Genomic DNA, 23,047 nt, shown 5'->3' with positions numbered 1-23,047 from the left:
CCTGCACACACAGCAGCTACAGAGCTCTGCCTGCCGTCCCGTTTGTTACGTGCTGTAGTAATGAGCAGCAAGGATGCGCTGCCTCTCCCTGCCACTTCTATTAAAAATATCTGATGAAGGAAAGAGAAACCCTGATTTGCATGAGAAAGGGTTGAAATAAATAAGCAATCATTTTGAAAAATGAGTATACGCACATACAAGCACCCACGCATGTAGTTAAACCTCCCATCCAAGGAGAGATGAGCTTGATGCTGATTGTTTATGTTCATGCAGCAAAAATTCTACAGAATTATTCTTCTTGGATGAAAAACAGAAACAACCACGTCAACTCACTTCATTTTAATGTCCATTTTATTGTAATCATCTTGCCATTCTCTGAGCTTTCAGCCTCTTCTTTTGGCATTATAAGCACCTGTGCTTGTAAACCCTAGGCAACATAAATAAAAAGAACACTTCATTACAATGTTATCTACAGAAAAGAAAGTTGGTGCAAAATGTGATACTTGCAGCTTTTCAGCTCCCTTTCATCTATGTACGAAGCAGTAATATATAAAGGCTACTCATTGAAAGTGCTCAGCCTATCTGGGTTCTTTATTATTATTCATATGTCACTGGTGCACAGAAAGGATGGGCTAAAGATAAGACACTTGACTGGACTTTGGGAGAAACAGCCATATTTTCCACACATTTCCTGTGTGACTTCGAGCAAGGCATGATCCATCCTTTGATCCGCTCACCTTCTGTAGTATACTACACATCCACAATATCAAGCAGGGGCAATAACTCCTGTTCCACAAGAACTGTGTGAACAAGACCAAGCCTGATTTTACTTAGGTATGCAATGATAGGTGGCCAAAGACACAAACATTGTGCACGCTGAACCTTAAACTTCCCTCTTTTTGCATATGGACTGTAGATCTTCAAGAAAGCACAGCCCCACGTGGTAGGCTCTATAAATAAGTCAAAGAAACAGAGATCGTTTCCAAAAAAGACAATAACTGCCAGAATCCATTATCTGTTGCATTTCTGTAGCTGCTGGTATCAGAGGAACAGGAGGTGTGGCGTTGCAGAATGAGATTGTAATCAGATACACAGCTCTGGGATGGGCTGGAGGAGGCCTGGAGGATCAAGTGACCCTGTTCCAGGAACGCAGTGCTCAGTACGGGTCTGCAGAGCAAACGCTGACAAAAAGTTGACCTGAGCAACATTTGTAATTTTGAGACACAACGAGACATTTTAGGGACTAACACCTTTTTAGTCTATGACAGGACAGGCCCCATCCAGAAACAATCTGGGCAAACGGAAAGAAAACAGCATATAATGTTTCTCTTGCCCCTATAACAAGAGGAAAAGGGTTGAGACTCAGGATAATGGGAAACTACAGTGACTGCAGTGTGTTAGAAGTGGGTTAGAATTTGAGAAGCCCTGGCGGCACAGTGGGCAGAGCTAGGTGGAAATAATTAAAGGCATTGCCAGGAATGGCTTAGGCTCACAGCCTGCTATAGCAATAATATTTCATTGTCAGTCTTCTGTTGCCTGTTGCCTTAAAATATAAGAGCTAAGATTTAGATCTGCTCAGGATGGACAGCTCTTCTCAGGATGGAAAACTAAAAAATGTATGCCTTTGGAATCTGAATGTAATCTGTCAAGGGAGAGATGAAAATGGGGAAAATATGTGCTCAAAATGTTAAGGAAATGTGAGGAGTCATGGGTCTAGACCCTCTCAACTAAACATTTTGGTGACACTTGCATTCTGTTCATTCTCTCTCACAGGAGACTAATTCCTGAGCCTTGGAAACCACGGTGTTGGAATAAAGCAGGAGGGACAGGCAGCCATACGCCAGGAGGACATTATCTCAGTTTGCATCCCTAGCAGTCGGAGCGACTTCCAGGAACAACTGGAGATGTAAAGTGACTCGCTGTAAGAAGCGGGGGTGGCACTTGAAGCGCACCAGGGGGAAATAAAGAATGACGCCGCTGAAAATGAACAGAACGATGTAGAGGAACTCAATCTGGGGTTGGTCGATGATGGGAGCTAACACCAGGTACACGGCTGCCATCAGCACAATTATGGGGATGATAATTGGGACCTGTGAAAGCAAAACATCAGAGTAAAGACTCATGTAATCCTTGTGGGTCTGGACAACCCTGAAACTTGTGCAGAAGGCTTTTTAGCTGAAATTCTGCTGCAGCCTGAGGTATTATCCAGAAATCCCAATTAATCCAGGCATCCTGTTTCCCAGCCCACTCCATTCTAAGCTGGTTGCAGGGCTGCAAGAGCTACACCACCACCACATACCCTAACCCCTTGTCTTCCCTGACCTCCCAGAACTGAAGATGCAAACTGCTTTGTTAGTGCCAGGTCTGCTCTTGCTCCCCATACTACTCAGGTTTGTATCCCAAACCTGAGCTGTATACAAAGCCTTTTTTTTTTTTTACACAAAACATTTTTTTTTGTGCCTTTTGCACAGCAATGAGCAAAACTCACATAATTGAGTCTTAGCACCCTTGGGCAAAAGGTTTTTTTCATACATTCACAGACAGGTGGACAAGCAACCTCAGAGGCTATTTCTCTAAGTCTGGTCATAAAGCATCTAAATTTGAAGCCTTCCTCCCTCAAAGGCTAGTGAATTCACACGACAAAATGATTTCACAAAGTGAAAAACTGAACTTCCAAGCTGGGATTTTCCATTTTTTTACTTTTGTGCCTTTTGTCCAACCCAAAGGCACTGAAACAAAACAAAGAAAATGTTGCTTGTGGTTAGCTGCAGGAGCATGGAGAAGACCTGTTTGTTGGCTTCACCTGCTAGTGGGATGCCCCACTCTCCTCCCTCAGTGTCCTAACACTTTGGGCAAATTGCTAGTTAATCTGACTGTCTTCAAACCAAGGGAAATCTTCCTCCTTAGACAAAAACCTGCAGCAGACATACAGATTCTGCAGAACATCAGCCGTAAGTTGCCAGCTGAACTGGGACCTTCAGACCTGAGCTGCTTCCAGTTGAGGAAAGAGCCAGGCCATCGAGCCAAAGGCTGCAGAAGACTTGCACCCTCAGGGGACTGGCCTGGAGGGTGCTGGGAGTTTTATACAGCACACAAAACGTTCCTGCAGAAACAGAACTTCATCTGCTTGAAGCCCTTTCAGCCAACAGGTCGGGTGGACGTCCTCACCCCGCGTCCGAGTCGCAGGACAGAGCCACAGGAGCGGGTGACAAGAAGGCCTAACGGAGCACTGCTCTTCGTCATGCTAAGCCCTGCAGGACGCTCACTATTGCTTCATGCAGCCTGGCAGTGTCAGCCTGTCATCTATCACCTAGAGGAACCCCACGAAAATGAGGGTGCTCATTCGGCTTGTCCCAGGGTAAAGCCGCTGTCCCACCCTCACAGTCTCTTGAGCCTCCTGTTCCCGGGATCTTTCCTGCAGAAGTATTTCCCTCAGTCGCAAAGGAGGCCCTGCAACTCAACTCGCTCACGGCACCAGAGATAAAGCAGGTAACTCCTGATTTCCTTCCAGCAGGTAACTCCTGATTTCCTTCCACTAAGCTGGTTTGAGGAGAGCAAACCCGTCCCCCAGCCATGACAAAGGACTCGGGGCATTCTGGCTGAGTTTTCTCTCTTCGGCCAGGCTCTCACACCTGGGCTACCCTCTGAGGAGTGTCCCTGAGCTCTCCTAGTGTAACCAGGTGTTTGTGTTGCTGATCAGAATCATCCTAAATTTTTCTCTTAAATTTTGAAGGAAAGAAGAGGATATGGTAGATATATTTTCCACAGTGAGAGGGCGATGCGTTATTAGCTTACCAAGACGGAGAATTCAGACCTGACTTATGCCTGCACGCTCACACTACCTCGCCCTGTGTAGACTTTTCTGAGACAAAATGTGAAATTAAAAAAGGAAGGACAACCACATTAAATCCAAAGACAACTAACCCCAGTGCTCTTCCTTTCCTCATAATGCTGTCTCTTTCATTCAGACAATCAAGGAAAAGGGTTGGGGGGGGGTTCACATTATTACTTCACCTTATAAGATCTTGGCAGTTCTGGTTTCTTGATTTTTAAATACAGGAGGCCAGAAATAGTCATGCCATAGAAAAACCATGCTATAAAGCTGGAAAAAAAATGGGATGAGATCATACAGCAATGTCAGTCGTGCCTTGCATATCCCAAGTGTCCCTATCTCCAATTAAAAAGGAGAATATTGATATAAATGTAGTAGTTCTTGCATTCATTTCCTTTCCAGCACAAACAATGAGAACTTTAGAATGACCCGAATATTGCAGATTCATTTCAATATGAGGATGAATCACATCCAGTTAAATCTGTAGTGACAGAAGCATTCATGCATTGCAAAGATGCTGGTTCTTAAGCCCTTTTCCCTGCTTCCCTCCCCGATATCGGTCAGAAGGCAGTAGCCCGGGTTGAAAAAAATAATAAACAAATAAGCTTCCAAAACAATGCCAAGAACCGGGGCCACAAGGGATGCAAACAGAAACGCTGCGCTTACCTGAAAAAGTTCACGATGCTGGTGAAGTTTCCTGACATTATCATTACCAAAGACATAGCGGATGTAAACAGCAGGGCAGGGGAGGGCGTGAGGCATCGCACGTGAGCCATGGACAGAATGTCTGGCTGCAAGCCAAAGCACAACAGCGAGTGGTCACGTCACGTTCGCGCAGACACGTACCCATCCCCTCGGCAGCTGGGGGGGTTTCTGCCTGCAGCCGGACCCACTCTTAATCATCAAGTGAGCACCGTGATATAAAAGCCATTCGGCTCCAAGGAATGTAAACACGGACCCCCCTCAAGGATATTTTTATCGTGTCTCGCTGATTTCCTATCAGATTGGCTTCAGTTCAGGCAAACACGATGAGGTTTTCAAGCTACCAGCGTGACAGATGAAGGCTGAGTCAACCCGGGGCTTTCCTGATCACCACCAGGAAAGTGGCCTGGCCTTGCGCATGGCCCTGCTCATCTGCCCCCCGTCACCTTGGTCTGGGACTTGTCCTGGGCTGACTGGAAAATGAGGAAACTATTCCCAATACATACATGCAGCCAACCGTAAAGCAAACCAGGATTTGCTCCAGAACGTGGAGAGGATTACTAGCCTCTTTATTTCTTTCTTCATTGGGAAAGTTTAATGGAAAGGTTTCTTGTTTTATTTTAATTTTCAACCAAAATATATCCAAGTACTTCCGCTAAAGCTCAGAGAAATGGGGCAAGAGGGATGGTTGGTTGGTATGGTCACATTCATATCCACAGTTTTGTGAACTGCCTGGCAGAAAGCTTGCCACGATGCAGCAGACACTGTCACCGGTGAGAGAAGCCACCACCCCAGTCATTCATATCTGTAAAAGATTCCCTCCTGTGCAAAGGAGTGGAGCTGATGCAGACTGGTATCCTTTGCCCCTGAGCAGAAATGGAGGGCACAGCATGCCTCGAGGCAGCTCAGCTCAAGCTCTGACAGGGCGAAGCGGAGCCAAGACGCAGGTGTAGTGCGGGGGGCCTGGAGGCTGAGGCCTACATGTCCGCCGTGCCAGCAACCAGACTGAGTGTGGGTGATCACACGAGTGTGTGATCGATGGTGACGATCGAGGCAGGTTAGCTGGTGGGCACGTGAAGTGGTTTGGGAGCCAGGGGCGGGCTGGCTACCAGAGGGACCGGGGAAGTCCCAGCCAGCTGCCACAGGGACTGGCAGGCCGCTGAAGTCTGCTCTTTTGTCTGGATTTGGCCCCACCTAATGAGACTAATTAAAAACCCCAGCTAGGGAAGATTCAAGGATCAGTGTCACCTTGCAATTGCTACGAAGCTTGAGTGACAGAGATATCCTTTGCTGTAACTGAACTGGACCACCCCAGGGGAAGCCTGGAACACCCCTGGGACAAGCTGGTGAGCTCAGTATTACCTGGAGAGCAGTACCACAGTTGTTTGCTTCAAAGCTGGTCTTAAAATCCAAGCTAGATGTAAGCCATGTGTCTTTCCACAGAAGCTTTCTGAACTTATGTGACTGGAGAAGAAAGTCAGGAGTATATGTATATGTAGTATATGCTATACTACAAAAGGATGGGGCAGAATGTCTTTGAGCGATAAATAAAGCACTGAAGAGCTATTGCTCTACCAGTTGAATGCATGCGGTGTTTTCCTTTCTGATTTAGTGTCACAAGAAGATAAGAGTTGCTCAAAGCAAACCAGACCCCCTTTTTTGGTCCTTACCATATGGCCTTCCCTCGCAGCAATGTAGCACACGCGGCCTCCGCTAAAGAACGTGCCGTTCGATGAGCCAAACGTAGACAGTGCCACTGACAGGGAGATGAGCCATGCCCAGCGGCCCAGGACTTTGTCCCTGAGGTGGGAAACAATTCACATCATAACATCCAGCATACAGGTGTACTGGATACTCATCCTAGAACCAGACAGGTTTCTTCTCTCCATTATTTTCACTGAAAGTTTTTTTTTAATTTTTTTTCCCTAAAGTCTTTCTAATGATTTAAAGCCTTCTCTCCATTCCCATAATATTTAGTTGTTCGTCTCATCCAGAAAAGGCAGCTTTGCTTCCTGCCTGGTGTATATACACCTAAATCAGTCTACATTGCAATGGTGTCCAAAGCTGTCACAACACACAAAACTCACTCTTTGTGTGTACGCTTGCTGTGGTGTGAATCCTGAGGATAAATGCTTTTAGCGCTAACAATATTAGAATGGAAAATGCAGAAACACCATTACCACCAGAGCTGAAAAAATATCCTGCATTATAACCCCTTCCCCAACTGGCATAAGAATTTAACCCTTTAATCTCACATGCACTTATTTCTGTTCTGTGAACCAGGTTAGAACCAAAGCAATAGTTTGAATTTCAGAAGTTTGGTTTTAGAACATGCTCAGACATTTGCACTTTGCTTTCTTCAGAACAGAAGAAGTAGCAGGGCTACAAATATTTCGAGGATATGTAATTTTCTCACCTAGAAGTGAAGCCTGTCTTTAGGAATGAAGCAGCACGAAGAATATTAATTGAGTAATAAGTGCTGGTGGTTTGGGGTAATTATCACATACATGTACAAACACACAAACACAGTCTTCATCAAATTGGCAAAAATCCAAAGTTTGAAAGTGTTTTTCTTTCTTTTTTTTTTTTTTTTTAGGACAGATTTCCATCTGAATTGTGTGACTTTAAGCCTTATGTAGCATTTTTTAATATCACCAATCCCAAATGTTCAAAAATCAAGAGCTGGGCTTTCCAACATTATGGCAGCAGCTTATGTACCATAATAATTTCAAAAACATAATATATAAATTTAATATCTGGGTTATGGGCCTTTGGGATTCAAGTTATTAAGTTACTTGTCATAGAGAACTAAAAATTTCCTTTTTTCAAAATGATGGAATCTGGGCATCTCACATAATCGCAAGACTCCATAACCTCAAGATCTCAGGGGAATACAACTTATATCACAAAATTTGTAATAAAATATTTAGCAATTGGGTATTTTGCACTTCTGAGATTAGTGTTCCGCTGCTTGGGCTCTCAAAATGAACTACGGGGGCTCCCGTGAACAACTTCATATAAGTGAACTGAGATCTGTTAAATCACTGGCACCAAAGACATGTTGGGGAGAGTTTTGTGAGCCCATTTTCTGGCTGCACTTCTCACCTCTAAACAATGTTTCGATCTAGCAATTTCCTCACTACATGGAGAATAAATGCATTTAAATGTAAAGTGCCCTCCTCTGGCTTCTTTATGCTCCTCCTCTCCTTCCTTAATGGCCTGAATAGCTGCCCCTCTTGCTCATGAACCACAAACATTACACCCTCCTTAGCCAGTGGCTATTCACCTGTCCCCCAGGCTTCTGAGTGCCCAGCTTTCCAGTTGCTAGTTCAAAGTTTCTTCCTGAATTGTGCTCTTGGGGTGAAAAGGTTAATCAGGCAGGAAAACGAGAGGTGTTAAAAAGGAGGAAGCTCACAAATAAGTTGTTAATCAGGAATGATGGGAAAGGAAGTGCAGACAAAGTTCATGACACTGCGGCTTAGTAAGGCTTTGTAACCTGTTCAAACAAAGCACTAGGCCTTTAAAAGCTCCTGCTTATAACGACATGAAAGGCTGTTAGAGAACACAAGAGCTCGTTCAGATCTTCAAACTGGAGATCTTGCGAAATGCACAACTGCGGCAAAGCCACTGCTGACTTTTTAGGAAGAGGATGAGCAGCTATATCATCTCTGGATATAATGTGTCATCGTTTCTGCCAGACTCATTTATAGATATCATAGATTCTGTGTCCTTGGAAATATTTAGACTGAGTTTGGATATTCTGGCGGGAATATCAGATGGCTCAAAGTCACTGCTGCCTACATTTCTCATGACAGTCCTTTCCTTCCTATCCTAAAATCCTTGTTGCACACAGAGCCTATTCTACATCACTAAACACTTCAGGTTGATGGAAGGTGCAAACAATTTCTAAGCAGATGGGGAAATTGAACCAACACACTCTGGTCTGGTCTAATTTCCAGGTGCTGAGTGGAGAGGATTAACCCAGTTGGCTTTTGTGTCTCTCCCAAACCACTGCTGCTACTTTGGTGGGGCAGCACATTGTTCTCTCCACTCTTCTGGAAATGCTTAAAATGTGGGACATTTCCCAGTCCCCAGGCCTGGATATTCACTTGTACTGAGCGTACATGGCAAGGGTTTGGTAGCGGGGGGGCTGCAGGGGTGGCCTCTCTGAGCAGAGCCCAGCAGCTGCCCCATGTCAGATCAGAGCCAGCTCCAGACGGCTCCAAAGGGACCCGCTGCTGGCCAGAGCCAAGCCAGGGAGCGACACTGGTTGGGCCTTTGGGAGAGCAGATGGAAGAAAGGAAAAACAACAACAACAAACAACAACAAAACTGTGCAACTGCAGCTGGGAGAGAGGAGTGAGAAAGTGTGAGAGAACCAGCCCTGCAACCCCCAAGGTCAGTGCAGAAGGAGGGCAGGAGGTGCTCCAGGCACGCAGCAGCAGTTCCCCTGCGGCCTGTGGAGAGGCCCCTGGTGGAGCAGGCTGTCCCCCTGCAGCCCATGGGTCCCACACGGAGCAGATCTCCACGCTGCAGCCCGTGGAGGAGCCCCCGGTGGAGCAGGTGGATGTGGCCTGGAGGAGGCTGCGGCCCTTGGAGAGCCCCCGCAGGAGCAGGCCCCGGGCCGGAGCTGCAGCCCGTGGAGAGGAGCCCCCGCAGGAGCAGGGGGTCTGGGGGGAGCTGCCGCCCGTGGGGGCCCCGTGCTGGAGCAGTTTGCTCCTGGGGGATGGACCCCGTGGTACGGAGCCGTGTGGGAGCAGTTCTTGAAGAGCTGCTGCCTGTGGGCAGCCCCCGCAGGCTCAGTTCGGGAAGGACGGCATCCCGTGGGAGGGACCCCACGGGGAGCAGGGGCAGAGAGGGACCACTGAAGGAGCGGTGGAGACGAAGCGTCAGGGGCTGACCACAGCCCCCATTCCCTGTTCCCCTGCACTGCTCAGGGGGAGGAGGGAGAAGGTGGTTTGGGGGGAAGGTTGTTTTAGTTTGCTTTCAGTTTCTCAGTGCTCTAGTCTGCTAGTAATAGACAATAAATGACATTAATCTCCCTATGCTGAGTATGTTTTGCCTGTGATAATAACTGTTTGGTGATCTCCCTGTCCTTATCTCAACCCATGAGCTTTTTCTTCACCATATTTTTTCTCCCTGTTCCTTTGAGGAGGGGAAGTGGGAGAGCGGTGTGGTGGAACTTGGCTGCCCATCAGGGTGAAACCACCATAATACCCTTACTGCATCCTCACTGTTTCGGGGGAGATGCTCCTGGTGTGCTCTTCACCCTTTCTTTACAGCCACTCGCCACAGGGAAAAGCATGGGCTGGAGGGGAGCCACAGTTTCCCAGTGTAAATGAGTGGGGATGGGGAGCAAGAGGTGCTCTGCAGAACACCGCGTCTTGGCAGACCTCGGAGACCATGGGCCAGACGGGGCTGGTCCGCTTGGTCTTTGGTCAGGGAAGGCTACCTGCTGCTCTGAAGGTGACAGGGAGCCGCATGTCAGCATGCTTCCTTGTCTGCTTCCATTCCCACTGGGAACAGCACCTAAATCTCCTGAAACTCAGGGGAAAACCCATGTTTTGTTAGACTGCTTTGGCTGCTTTGTTACCAGAAGCAGAGCTCACCCCCAGGTGACAGCCACAGCTCCCGAGGTCAGCAGTTCAGACGGAGTCATGGCTGCAAAGTAACTCACGTTTACCATCAAGTACAGGCAGGTAACCAAGGGAATAGCAATCATCACGGCTCTGGGAAGGGTCACCTGGAAAAGGGGTGACAACAGTGTTAGAAGAAGCTTCTTGGTTGTTTTAATATCAATTTATTTGTTGTTGGCGTGTTACGGCTCTTGATGTGATACATCTTCCCATGAACATCCCACTGAAGTGGGTGTTGCGTCATATTTAACAACTCTAAGGGCTAAATCAAAGCTGGGCAGCACACGGAAAATTTGCTCTAGGAAGGAATTTTGTTTTTCTTAATGATAGGATATTATCTTGGAACTCCACAGACCATTTTAAGGCTCACAAAAATCAGCAAACACTGCTTTATGCAGACGAAAGCACTGGAAAAGAGAACCTAGCAAGGTGATCACAAAGCAAATTTGTATGTCTAAAAACCTGAAAAACCTGAAATATCAATTTTTGCATTCCCTATTCTCACTGTAGGACAAGATATGGCAATTCCTTATGCTGTGGCTTCCACCCTGCCAAGGTCTCAGTATCAGTGCACACAGTCCTTTGGGAGCAAGTGCCACGTGACTCTGGGATCTTTGCTGCCATTTAGATTAATATTCAACTGCATATTTTCATTTAATCTGTAATATCATGTGCTCTGCACAAGCACGGTCTATACCTGCTGCACTCACACAGCTCTTTCTAAAAGAGGGTCAACGCTGCTGTAGTGTCTGATCTGTGATCTCTGTGGCACAGAGAGGGCTGCTGTGAAATGTGAGTGAGCTACTTCGCTGCCTATACCACAGACAGAACAATGCCCAAAACGCAGATATTTGAAGACACGGGTTGTTCACAGACTTAGATTCCCTCTCCAGTGAGGCTCGACTTTCTCTAAAGTTCCCCTCCAAGCAACAAGGAGTAAGAAGTGGGTTTTGAATGACACATTATAGATCAAATCTTTTTTCGGAATACTTGGTGTTAAGAAACCTTTATGAATTTTAGCAGAAGAGAGGCTGCAGTGCTTTTTTTGCATAAGTCTAGGTGTCCAGAGTGCTGTCCTCTGAACTCTAAGACAAAAGCTCATCCCCAAGATATTCAACTGCCTATTAGCTTTTTTTTTCCCAGCTACTTAGGCAGTGCTTTCTTGTGGGTAGGATGTTAAATTGCTTAAACACTCATTTTTACTGTCCCTGTAACCTTTCCAGACACATCCATAGGTGTCTTGCCCCAGAACAACAACAACAAAAAACAGGAGGGAAGCTCAGCAGTCTTTCCTTGAGCTCTAATCCCTTGATTACCCCTCTTAACACGCTAATGGACAGCAACAAACACATTAGCAGCAGCACCAAGCAAGTAAAACCCAGCTCGCTCACCTCAGGCTTCTTCAGTTCCTCGGTTACATAGTTCAGGTTGTTCCAGCCATCGTAGGACCAGAGTCCCTGATAAAACGCCACCCCGACCGTCCCGATCCCCGCAGTCGTGTTTTGAAAAGCATTCTGAAAACTCTGAGTTTGTCCCTTGGCCAGCAGCGCCAGCCCGCCCACCACGATCACTAACAAAGCCAGGAGTTTGGCAGCTGTAAAAACGTTCATGATAGACGTCGCCAGCCTCACGTTGAGGCAGTTGATGATAGTTAAAACCAGGATGCAGGCGGCAGCTGCACATTTGACGACAACCTGCGGAGACGAGCAGCCCGGGTAGAAGGGCGCAACGGCGTACTCAGCAAAGCTCAGGCAGACAGCCGCCAAACCAGCTGGCCTCACCAGGATGACAGAAGTGTAGGCGAAAAGGAAAGCAGGAAAAGAACCGAAAATCCTCAGGATGTAAATATATTCGCCTCCAGACTCTTTAATTATGGTTCCAAGCTCAGCGTAAGACAAGGCCCCGAACGTGGCCAGGACACCGCACGCTGCCCAGATAAGCAGGCTGCTGGCAGGGCTCCCCATGTGATGTAGCACCCACTCGGGGGACATAAAGATCCCCGAGCCTATCATGGTGCCTGCAATTAATGACACCCCGCTAATCAGGCCGACCTCTTGCTTCAGTCTCAATTTCTCCCTTCCTTCACTCGGATCTGCGGGTGAATGAGGTGAATGTGTTGTCTTCCTTTTCCTCATTATGGACCTGTTGGGAGATGTTTCCTCAGAGAAAGTGTGGAATAAGACTGAGTCATTTGAGTAAGAACTACCTCAGGCTTTTAGGGTTAGGTTAATAATTACAAGAGTCACACAGAACACTGTCAAGAAATACAAACTCGCTTTCCCTGTTTTGCATTCTTTCATTACCCGTCTTATCTCGCTAATTTATGATGGTTCAGATGCGGCCAAGTCTGATGATCTTTGGCTGTCATTACAAGCAATGGGAATGGAGAGCATTCGGCACCACCTCAGGATCACGCAGCACCTCACCGGACTGTGTCCCTGATTGCCTCTCCTTTAAGTTATGCTTCAAATGGCACCTGAAGCAAAATATAAGATAAGCAAAATCCCATTGCAAATCTGTACTTTATTCTTCGTTTCAAAGTCAATGCTCAAGCACCTCCTTCAGTGCTGAATCATATTTTCATTCCCCACTATAACGTGACCCTAACAAGCCTGCCACCCAGCACGCTGTGGCTCCGCTCAACGAGGAACCTTTCCAGTGTCTTAATCAAAGACGCAGAAGTGTTCTGCTAGCAACAATCCAGACACTGCTTTCTTGCAGAGTACCTGGGGCAGTTCTGGCTTTTCCAAATTTCAGAAGACACAGGGGAAGAGTGAAGAGGCAACAAATGAATTTTTATGGGCCCTTTTTGCCAGTGTCCATGAGGTATGCAGACTCTTACCAGACCATGATCATCAGAGGATTTTGTCGCCGCTCATCATATACACATTTCATTGCACGCTCAAGAGAAATGTCGAAGCGCAACCGTTTGGCAATGCCACTGGCAACTTTTTACCTAACATAAGTTTTTTGACTTTGGGGAAGGTTCTGCTAGAAATCTGAAGATTGTTACAACGCATGAGGATGTGTTTTGTGATCTGTTATATGTGCGAAGCATTGAGCAGAAGGGAACGTCCATATGGATTCCTTTGGACATGGAGTAAACTTTCCTGACTGCAACCATAAAGAAGGAGACTTACTGTCCCTGGTGGTCTCGTTCAGACCGCTGTTGTGATAGATGCCAGAAAGAAGGGGCAAGACCTTCCTCAGCCCTTCATAGACACAGCAGACCTTGAATCTTTAAAACTATCTGTCCTCAACCATTCCAGCTAAAAACAGCATGAATATAAATAGAGAAGTATTTTTATTGTTTGTCTAAAATTTCCTTCTCTTCTAAATCATTTAGATTTCTCTTTCTCTGCTTTTATTTTCATGAAATAATCTTCTTAGCTTTGCAGTTTTCTACGGATAACTCTTGGACTCTTAACAAAACTCATGCACCCGTAAGAAAAACAAGGTATATGATTCATACGATTTCTCATGCTAAAGCAAATAAGGTAGAATAAATTTTAGCATCAGGCTTCAGGTTTTAATTTCTTCAAAGATAAAAAAAGAAAAAAGAAAAAAAAAGAAAATCTCATTAAAAAGTAGGTTTTCAGTATAAATCTTATTATCAGACAAAGAAAATCATGAAAAAAGTTTATCTTTTTGCTAGATATTATTCCTAATACCAACTCACTAGTACTCACCAGGAAATGGATCCCATTTTGATAGTCATAATTTCAAAGTCACTTATAAAAATTCACAGCTGATCACACTGTAGCTTTAACAAAAATGAAAAGTTACTTTATCTGTATCAAATAAGTTTTTTAAGTCTCTCCAGTAAAGATGTGAGTTCTGAGAATAAATGTATGCACCTTGTACTGCAAGGATGCAAATTAATGCCTTTCAAGTTAATGGTTTGCAAAGTGCTGGAAAACTTGAAAGCAGGCACATTTGGCAGAATATTTTGTTTTACTGCTACTAAGTGAGAGTGCTTGTCTTGTTAGCTGGTTTAGCTATCTGTAGCATATTCTTTTTAAAATTAGGTGACAGTGAAATCCTTCAGAGGTCTAAAGGCCTGATTTTTTCTTCTGCACAGTAGACACTCTACTTCTGTGTGCATCCATACATATATTACGTATATTGATCCAATCTGAAAATGTATTCACAAAACATGGCTAAATCAATGCTGAAAGAAAACTTATTGTGACTACTGGTAGCTAAGCACCCTTCTGGTCATGTTACAGAACTATTTCAATAACTGTTCTCCTGTTTTAATGAAGGATCTTTTCTGAAGTAGAAATGTAAAGCTCTGTGAAGGAGCTGAGAGGAGCTTTTCAAACCTTTGCAGTTCTTGCTTGTACAAATAAAGGATTTCTAATCTAATGCTGTAGAAACAGAATTTCTTCAAACTTGATTGTGTCAAAATTTCTGTAAGACCACTCAGATAACACGGATTAATTAATTGGTATGTCAATAGCCTCAGTCAGTTCCTAAAGGGAATCTATTTCTAATCCCAAGATCATTGTTACTCAGTTCTAACTGCTGCTACCTAAGGTAATAATGAATCTAATTAATCATGATAAGAACCTGAGGCTATTCCTGCTGAAGCTGAGACAGTCTGACTTCTCTGGATTTTTTTTCCATTGACTTCGTTCATTTTTTGGCAGGTATCAGCAGCGTGGAGTAGCCATAAGATATTTTAGCCAAATGGATTGGCACAATTATCAATGCATTTGTCAAAGCTGGCTATATAAAAGTGCACCTCACCACTCCACTTCAAAAAAAAAAAAAAAGTGTATGATCAGGAGTGAAAATAAAATACTGCTTTCCCCTTCTGGGGAGTAGCAAAACTTTGTTCTTCAAGCTGTTGTGCAATAAATCTGCTACCCAAGCAACTCTCACTTTTCATGTACCTTTGACATTGCGATGGGTGGTTGCCATCTACTGGTCTCTGAACAATAAAGCAGCTCTGTCCAGTAAAATATGGCTCACTCTACATTAGTTTTTTATATCTTGCATTATAGATTAAAAAGGAATCCTACAATAAATATTAGTTCTTAAAAATTAATGTAGCACAAATAGACAGCATACTGGATTCGTGGATGAAAGTTCTCCACAATGTCATTAGGGCTATTTTTATCCCAGCAATAGCTACAAGGACTAGAGGAAGCTAATTTAAGGTAAAGGCCAATGTCAGTAGTAAGATCTAGACAAAACATGTGGGCAACTATTTCGCAATATTTAATTTTAGGCCCCAGGAGTAGTATTTGGAACACAGCTATAGGTTTGGCTTCCCTGTACTGTGCTTGGGAAAGAGTTATAAATCTCAGAATGGGAAGTAAAAATAACCCACAGTCTGAGGATGGAGTGGCCAAAGCCATAGCCTGTAAGTTCCTTCTCAGGCAGGCACCTTTATACCCACCAAAAAAATAAATAAATTTTAAAAAGTGCAAGGATCAAGATTTTCTTCTTTAGAAAACAAACAAGCAAGCAAACAAACAAACAAACAAAACAAGTTGTGTGAGATGAGCTAACAGTTAGAGAACTCATCCAGGACATCAGATGTGGGTCCGATGGCCTTCTCTACTTGAGAACACGGGAAGCCTTGAATCCAAGAAGGATACCCTCACCTCCACAATGCAGGCTTTGAGCTGTATTTGCGGGCAGATCGTGGTATCTGTACTTGCAATATAACTAGAGATGCCTGCTTGGAAAGAGGGAGGGAGTAAAGGCTAGGAAAGTGGAGCTCTGAAATAGGTCTTGCGCCCAGAAGAAAAAATGGGGGCAGAAGGAAAACATGTCCCAGGTGCCCTGCATGAAAATAGCAGAAGGAAAAGAGGACTCATTTAGAGATGTCTGCCTGGAGAAGGGGTGCCCTAGAGTGTGGACTCTGATCCCCTGCCTCCCCACTGCCTCCTGGAGCTGAGACCCCAGCCAGCCTCACCCCACTGGAGTTGGTCTGGACTCGCCAGGACTGTCTGACCCAGGGGCCAGCAGGGCTTGGTTATCCCCCCAGGGGTCAGCAAATAAACTCTGGTTGTGATTCTAAAAACGCCAATGTGTGTGAGCTGCAGCTGGCAAAAGCAAACAGCCTGGGCTACTGGGAGTGGGATGAAAAAAATAGAAATGCGTGGCAGCCCTGGGCTTCACAACCACAATAATCACTAACACTGAGCTTGTGTAAGTTTGGACAGTAACTGCCTTGCCCTGTGATGTTACAATAGCATATCTGAGCCCTGGGGATTAGGAGGGAATCTCAAAAATAAGAACTTACCATAAACTGAATTAGTTCTTCCGGCCGGGTCTGCAGGCAGCCTCCAGCTGGGGCCTCCGAAAGGTGAGCTCGAGGCTGCTGCTGCTGCTCAGTAAGGGCTCAGCACGTTCTGGGTCTGCAGCTATTAAACTTTGAAAGATTTCCTTTAGTTTCGCTGATTTTCTGCATGAAGAGGTAGTTGGTATCCCACATTTTGCCAATCAGATAGTAAATATTTTGTTCGGTTATCCTACTGTGTTCAGGAGGGAGTTACTCCTGTCGTACTGTACCTTCTCTGTGCTGCCCGATGGAGCTGGACACAGGGCAGTAATAGCCCCACTCCTCAGTGTTTCATGGAAATACACTTAATTAAAAGAAATGTTACAGAAAATAGTAATGGAGTGACACAAAACCAGAACCATAGCTGAAAAGAAAATAATTACCGCTTTTATCAGTACTGATCCTGCCGCTGCTTGCAAAGGTCAAGAGTAGTGACTTGAAGTTTAAACAAATATCAAATAAAAATAGACAATTTCATTAGAAAGGTTTATAATGAAATTAGAAAAGATAATTCTGCTTCTAATATGCTTAGAGTAGCATTCTGAAGGTAAACAGGCAAATAAAGATTGCATTTTTACCAGTGGACCCTGCAAACATCAGAAACCAATACAAGCAGAGACAATCCCAAGAAACCCATGGAGGGAAACAGGAGAATATCTGTGTAAGTGCTCATCCCCCAGGCTGGTGGAGTAGTGATTTCAACAAAACAAAACAAAACAAAACAAAACAAAACCAAAACTATCAGAAAACAACAGTCTTAGACTTATGCTGGCTCCAGAACTCCCTGCCTTGGCCTTGCAGTTATTACACCATGTGTTGTTGCTACATTTTGATACATCCCAGGAAAGGAATACTATATTCATTTTTTTCCTTCATTCCTGTCCACATCCATATTTCCTGATTTTATATATCCATATGCACAAATAGTGTATATATGCGTAAATATACAGTGTTCCAAACATGTCCTATTTTCTTTTTCTCTTCCTAGCATTGCTTTAAATTTGCCTTAATAATCTCTTCGCACCTGTCTGCACTCTTAAGGATTCCTTTCAAATCTTGGAATTAATTATTTTTATTTATTAAGTTTAATTCAAAATCAGATTATCTTGTGCTATATGAAGTCTGTTTTGCAGACTCATTATCAAATGAGTGCAGTCTTTCTAAATACCAGGATACAAATCAACATTTTCACTGAAAACTTTCTGCTAAGGAAGATTAAAAAAAATAGAATTAAAACACGGCTGTATTTTCAACTTGGAAATTCTGTTTAATCACTTAAATCCTCTCCTGAATTTATGAACAGATGTATAATTGTACTTTAACCGATACTAAATGGTTTATTATTTTTAAAACAAACTTTTACAACGCATGCTTAGAGCTTAATCTATAACTTCATGTTCACTATGTTAGGTATCACTCTATAATAAAACAGTGTTGTCTGTACAATTCTTTTTTAAAACATCATAATATTACTGGTCAAAATCATTCCAATTTTTCTTAGATGAAAAGGGGACAAAGCGACTGGATGTATATAACTCGAAGACTTCAAGACTTGACTGAAAAACCACCAATTTTTTAATGAACCCCTGTCCTGTAAGTGACATTCGTGGTTATACTGGCTGTTAGAAAACAGGACAGAGGACCAGCTGAGGTGCCGTTTGTTAAATGAATTACAACGCTGTGTTTTACACCCATTGAAAGAGCCACTTCTGCACTTTGTGCCTGCTCCTTTCCGCCCTGTGCAGCTGCAGTGTTGTGGCTGGGGGGTGCAGCTGGGGGCCTGAAGGCTGCTCCCTTTGCCATCGCTGCTGTGACAGCATCTTCCTCCCAACAGCCCAAGTGCCTGAAGAGCTGCTCACCCGTCTGCCGCTCTTCTTCTTGCATCCAGCTCTGGTGGTGCAGCAGAGCAAAGGGCCTGCATGGGGACGGAGAAAGACACTTAGAGAACCACACCACGGAAGAAAAACAGAGTAACATGGCCTGCAGCAGCTCATGGAAGTTTCGTGGGCTGCCCCTCTGCCTGTTTGCCTTCTTTTGGTCACCGTGCGAGTGCAGGGCAGGGCTGGGTCGTCTTATCCCTGCCTCACACTGCCATCCGCATGTGGGGCAGATCTGCCTTCCACTGTTCTTCCCCGCCTCTGGGGTGGGATGTGTTTCAGCGCCGCGTCGGGCACAGCACGAGGTCAGGCTTTGCCCACGCATGCTCCAAGCATTTCATTTGTGGAGTGGGTATGGGCTGTGCCATGGGCTCCTGGCCATGCTCGGAGCACTGCGAAGTCGATCTCATCCTAGGATAAGCTTAGTCAGGGACAAGGGGGCTCATCCCATCTCCATGCTGGTTACTGCCTAGCTTTTTAAAAAGCCAGCACAGGCGTTTAATTTTAACAGTCTATTTAATTATAACCTTGCCTTGACTCTGCCAAATGTCAAGGAAAAAAAATAATGTTTGCCTGGAAAAGCCACATAGGTTATGATGCTCTTCTCTATCTATCTCTGGCTGGTCCTTTATGAAGTTGGAACATGTATTTTGCAGTTAATGGCTCGTCTTTCATGGCGTTACCAATAGAAAAACTAATGATCTTGGGAAGAAAGTGATGTGTTGAGATTGTAATTACTCCCATCTGTAGCTTTGGTTGAAGTTATAAATAGATACGAATAAAAGGATGAAATGAATTACACATCTTTTTGTGGGCCTTACAGGGGAAGTGTGTGTGGGAGAGGGGAAAAAAATATCCTACCAGGTTATAATTCCATTTGGTATTTTCATTCGAGATTGTATGATGAAAAGGACTGTGCTTAAAGGCTTGCAGGATTCTTTCTGGTCCTAGATCATAGCTTCCTAATTGCCCTTGTCAGTGATGCAGTCAGCTGATAAATTCGTGACATAACGATGATGTCCAAGAATCCCTGTTAAGTAATGCTGTTCTCTTGAATGCAATTGGGTGAATCTACAGATGTCTTCCAGTTTTTAGCCCTTAGCTAAAATGAGTGGAAAGGGACTCTCATTTATACACATAAAGTTCCTGTTTTGCAGTCCACTAACAGGATGTATTAGGAGGGAAGAAGAAGTTTTCCAGCTGAACTGGATTTCCGTCTGGAGCCAGCTAAAGCCAGTAGGCAAAGCAAGCCTCGGGCCGTGGGGTGTGGGCCGGTGCCTACTTTTCCTGTGCCAGGGGAAAGGGAATTGATTATTCCCCTTTGAACAGCTAATCTCTGCTTCCCACTTGCAAAGCTCTTTGCCCCCAGTGGTACAGGAACAGCAAGGGCATAGCTGGGTGGGTGGTGGGTTCTTCCCCGAGCGGTTCCTGCAGAAAAACAAAGTGCTGCTCTTCCTTCTCGCCCCGCCTTTTCCATTTTCTGCCACAGACACGGCTGGCTCTCGGGCCCCCACCCCTGCGCTGGGGGGTGCGGGTGCAGGAGCGGCTGTTGGGCCCAGATAGGAGATTAGGTGAAGACAGGGGTCCTGTACTGCAAGGGAGGGAGAGCTTATATCGTCGCGATGGCTTTTCTGTTTGGCTCTGTTTAACTAACTGCCTAGGAAGAGGAATGCGTTGGAAACAGAAGAGGTACTTCAAAAGTCTGTAAAACCTGCAGATGTAGTTAAAGGTAAGCCCACATATGTACGAGTACACTGGCACTGTTTATGCAATACTTTATGCAATGCATGCATAACTTTGACACCTACTTTTCAGTATTACAGTGCTCGACCATTTTGTTTATGTGCAGGAAGCAAGCTAGTATTTTCCTTCCTGAATCCCTCTCTGGCGTTGTGTATTCATTGTGCGATGCCTTGTTGCTCCGAAGGCACATTTGGCATAGAATATGCTTTGCGTTCTTTATGTGCCAAGGAGGGCTCGTGGGTGTGCCCCCACAGGAAAATGGCAAGCCAGAAGGGTGGCCTTTACCAGCTCTGAGTCGATATGGCTGTGCTGCGTTTTGGTATTCAGATGATGTGTTCAGCCATGTAGACATATTCTGTTGCTTTTGGTCAGCCCTCTTGACACAGTAAGAACAGGAAATTCTGGGGAGCTTCAAGTATCATTAAAGATAAAAGAAAAAATACAGTAAATTACAACACAAGTGTAAGGATGTGTTGTAGTAAAATATAGTAATTACAACACAAGTGCGAGGATGATCACTGATGTCCAAGGCTACCTTAAGCAAAGTCCCCTTGGTGCAGAGCTAGTTCTTTTGATCCCTATAAGAAGAACCTGCTGAGGTCAGGAGGATCAGTATTGGATGCAGCAATAGGTATATGAGGTATTGATGAACCTGAGAAGAGACAAGTGTTAGTAGCACACAGTACTGTCGCAGATCTTTGTTCAAGTTTATCCTCTGCACTATGGCTCCTGATCTGTAAGGATTCAGAGAACTTTGAGTTCATTTAAGTTACTGAAACTTCATGCAACAACATTACAATTTACGGATGTGCTGTTAGGATTCTTAGAATGGTTTTCCTTAGCAGAAAAAAAAAAAATCCCATGTTCTTCCCACTCTCCCTTGTTCTGGTATGTCTAAACTATCTTCCTCCTCTTCTAATTGCACAAAAGAAAATATTATCTTTTATTCAGAGCTCGTGTGATTACTTCCATTGCCTGGGATAGTTCTTTGAACTTCTTTCCCTTCTGTCAGAAATTAGAGTGTTTACTTATTACCGCTTGATATATGAAATGACTGAGAATCAATTTAATGCTTATCTTTGAGGCGTCATTCTTTGTACAGAGTAAAATACAGGATCCTCAGTTCTCAGAGCCATGGTCTGCATTCAGCATGAAGGGTTTCTGGAACTTATTTCTCCAATGGAAAGAAAAACATAATTCTGTTGAGACACGCAGGCTTTTTTCTGGAGATAAGCACTGATAGCCACTCTGTTGCGAATGAGGTGAATATGAATCTAAAAAACAGCTGGCGTTATCTCTGGCTTTGCCACTCCGCAGCTATTCACATTCATGTACACGAAGTAACGTCATTAGTCACTCTTGTTCAGTTACAATGACCGACTCTGGTTGTTGTGACTCTGAGGTATGTTTATGAACCTTGTTTATACCTCAGCCAATTACCAGGAGGTGAATGAGTCAGGGAGAAAAGCTGTCTTACTGGTGAAACAAGTGCTCAGCTGACACCTTCTCTGTGATTCTAGCATAGACTTACTTGGCAAAGCGCTTCCACAAAAGATACCTCTTTCTTGTAACAAGTTCAGGGAGACGTACCGCAGGGCTGCGCACGCCATTCAGCGATACCTCCTTCATGCATTTCCTTTAAACCTCTTGCAGAACAGCTCCTCTGGAAAAGATGATAACGTTTACAGAAGCAATGACCATCTAACTGAAGGGCAATTCAGCCTCCCTACATTTGGAAACAACAGCATAGTAATGAGGAAGCCCAAAAATTGGATCAGTGACAAAAATTATTAAAATTCAGCTTTGAATCTTCTGTTGGTTCTAAACTGAAGCATTCTCATTTGTACTTAGTACCTTATGCCAATTGCTAGCTTGTCCAAAAATAAAAAACCCACAAAAGAATAGATGGACAGGGGAAACCAATGAACAATTTTGAGCAATATAGTGGAATTGGCCTTCAGCACGCTGGTAGCGTGGCTGCTGGCGAATGGTTTACAGGAATCATACTAAAGGAAGGCCTTTTTGTAACGGTTTTTATGTTGTTAAATGGGGAATTTGAGGATGCTAAGGTAACTCGGAAGAGTTCTTCACCCCATACACACATGGAAAAGGGTTTTAAAATGTGTAGCTTTAACCACTAAAATTAGGCAGTTGCATACATGGGCCCAAATGTTTCTCTGTCAGAAGAGAGAGGACTGAGACAGGAGCAGGCTGTGAAGTTTGTAGGAATTAAGGCAACAGCATCAGCAAAAGCAACTGGACTGAAGAGTCAGCCCCGAGTTAGCATGGTGAATGGCTATGGCGGGGAACAGCTGTGCTTGTGGAGCAATGGTGTGGCAAAAGGATGCGCGGGTGGGAAAGTCCCTCTGTATGAAGAGCCTGCAGCGTGCAAGCAGAGCTCTCTGAGGCCCCAGGGACAGGCTGGCCAAAGGGGACTTTGGGTGCACTGGGCTAGAGTTCTTATCTCAGTAAACACTCCTAAGTATCACAGTCACAGGTGGCCTAAAACATGAAGTGCCAACTGATTCCTATAGCCATGCATTTAGCAGTGTGTCTGGTGAATGTAGTATTTCAGAATTCCTTTCGTTTTGTTGTTGGTGGTGGTGGTGGTTTTTTAATTAACAAATTGTATGTCTGTTGACAAAGTGGAATCCAGGACTGTGCATTAGTTGCCCAGATGTACTATGCAGCGTGTGGGACAATTAATAACTTCAGAACAGGATCTGCTCCTGTGGATGCACAAAGCATACATCTGGGTCAGCATATCTCAGAGATGTAGGTAACGAGGGATGTGCTGAGGGTATATACCACCACTCCAGGGCCCTGCTCTGGAATGTGGACAGATAGCTCTAATCGCCTCAGATCTGCAGTGCTGTGCTTCCCTGTGAAGGCGGTAGGTAGTTAGTTAACTGTGGCTCTTATTTCAGAGAGCCGAGCCAGGCTCACCCTTTTATGACTGC

General features: G+C 44.6%; 1 protein-coding gene across 2 annotated transcripts; it reads right to left on the bottom strand.

Moving 5' to 3' along the window:
* Window positions 1–333: 333 nt before the first annotated feature.
* Window positions 334–13,927, bottom strand: LOC308192743 (b(0,+)-type amino acid transporter 1-like). 2 transcript variants are annotated; one of them, XM_080586645.1, is made up of 7 exons: window positions 13,859–13,927; window positions 11,561–12,645; window positions 10,143–10,276; window positions 6,205–6,334; window positions 4,499–4,623; window positions 4,015–4,102; window positions 334–2,090 (listed from the first exon to the last, which is right to left on the bottom strand). In XM_080586645.1, exons 2-7 carry the CDS (start codon window positions 12,302–12,304, stop codon window positions 1,857–1,859), a joined length of 1,455 nt encoding a protein of 484 aa, XP_080442771.1. In that variant the 5' UTR covers window positions 12,305–12,645; window positions 13,859–13,927; the 3' UTR covers window positions 334–1,856. The 2 variants fall into 2 exon arrangements, with proteins under 2 accessions (XP_080442771.1, XP_080442772.1); XM_080586646.1 differs by lacking the exon at window positions 13,859–13,927 and having other exon boundaries at window positions 11,561–12,311; window positions 12,473–13,142.
* Window positions 13,928–23,047: the final 9,120 nt, after the last annotated feature.

This window comes from Anser brachyrhynchus, assembly GCF_964034855.1.
Source record: "Anser brachyrhynchus genome assembly, chromosome: 3".
Taxonomy (NCBI): Eukaryota; Metazoa; Chordata; class Aves; order Anseriformes; family Anatidae; genus Anser; species Anser brachyrhynchus.
Note: the sequence above shows the minus strand (reverse complement) of the source record. Positions and strands in the feature narration are given on the sequence as shown.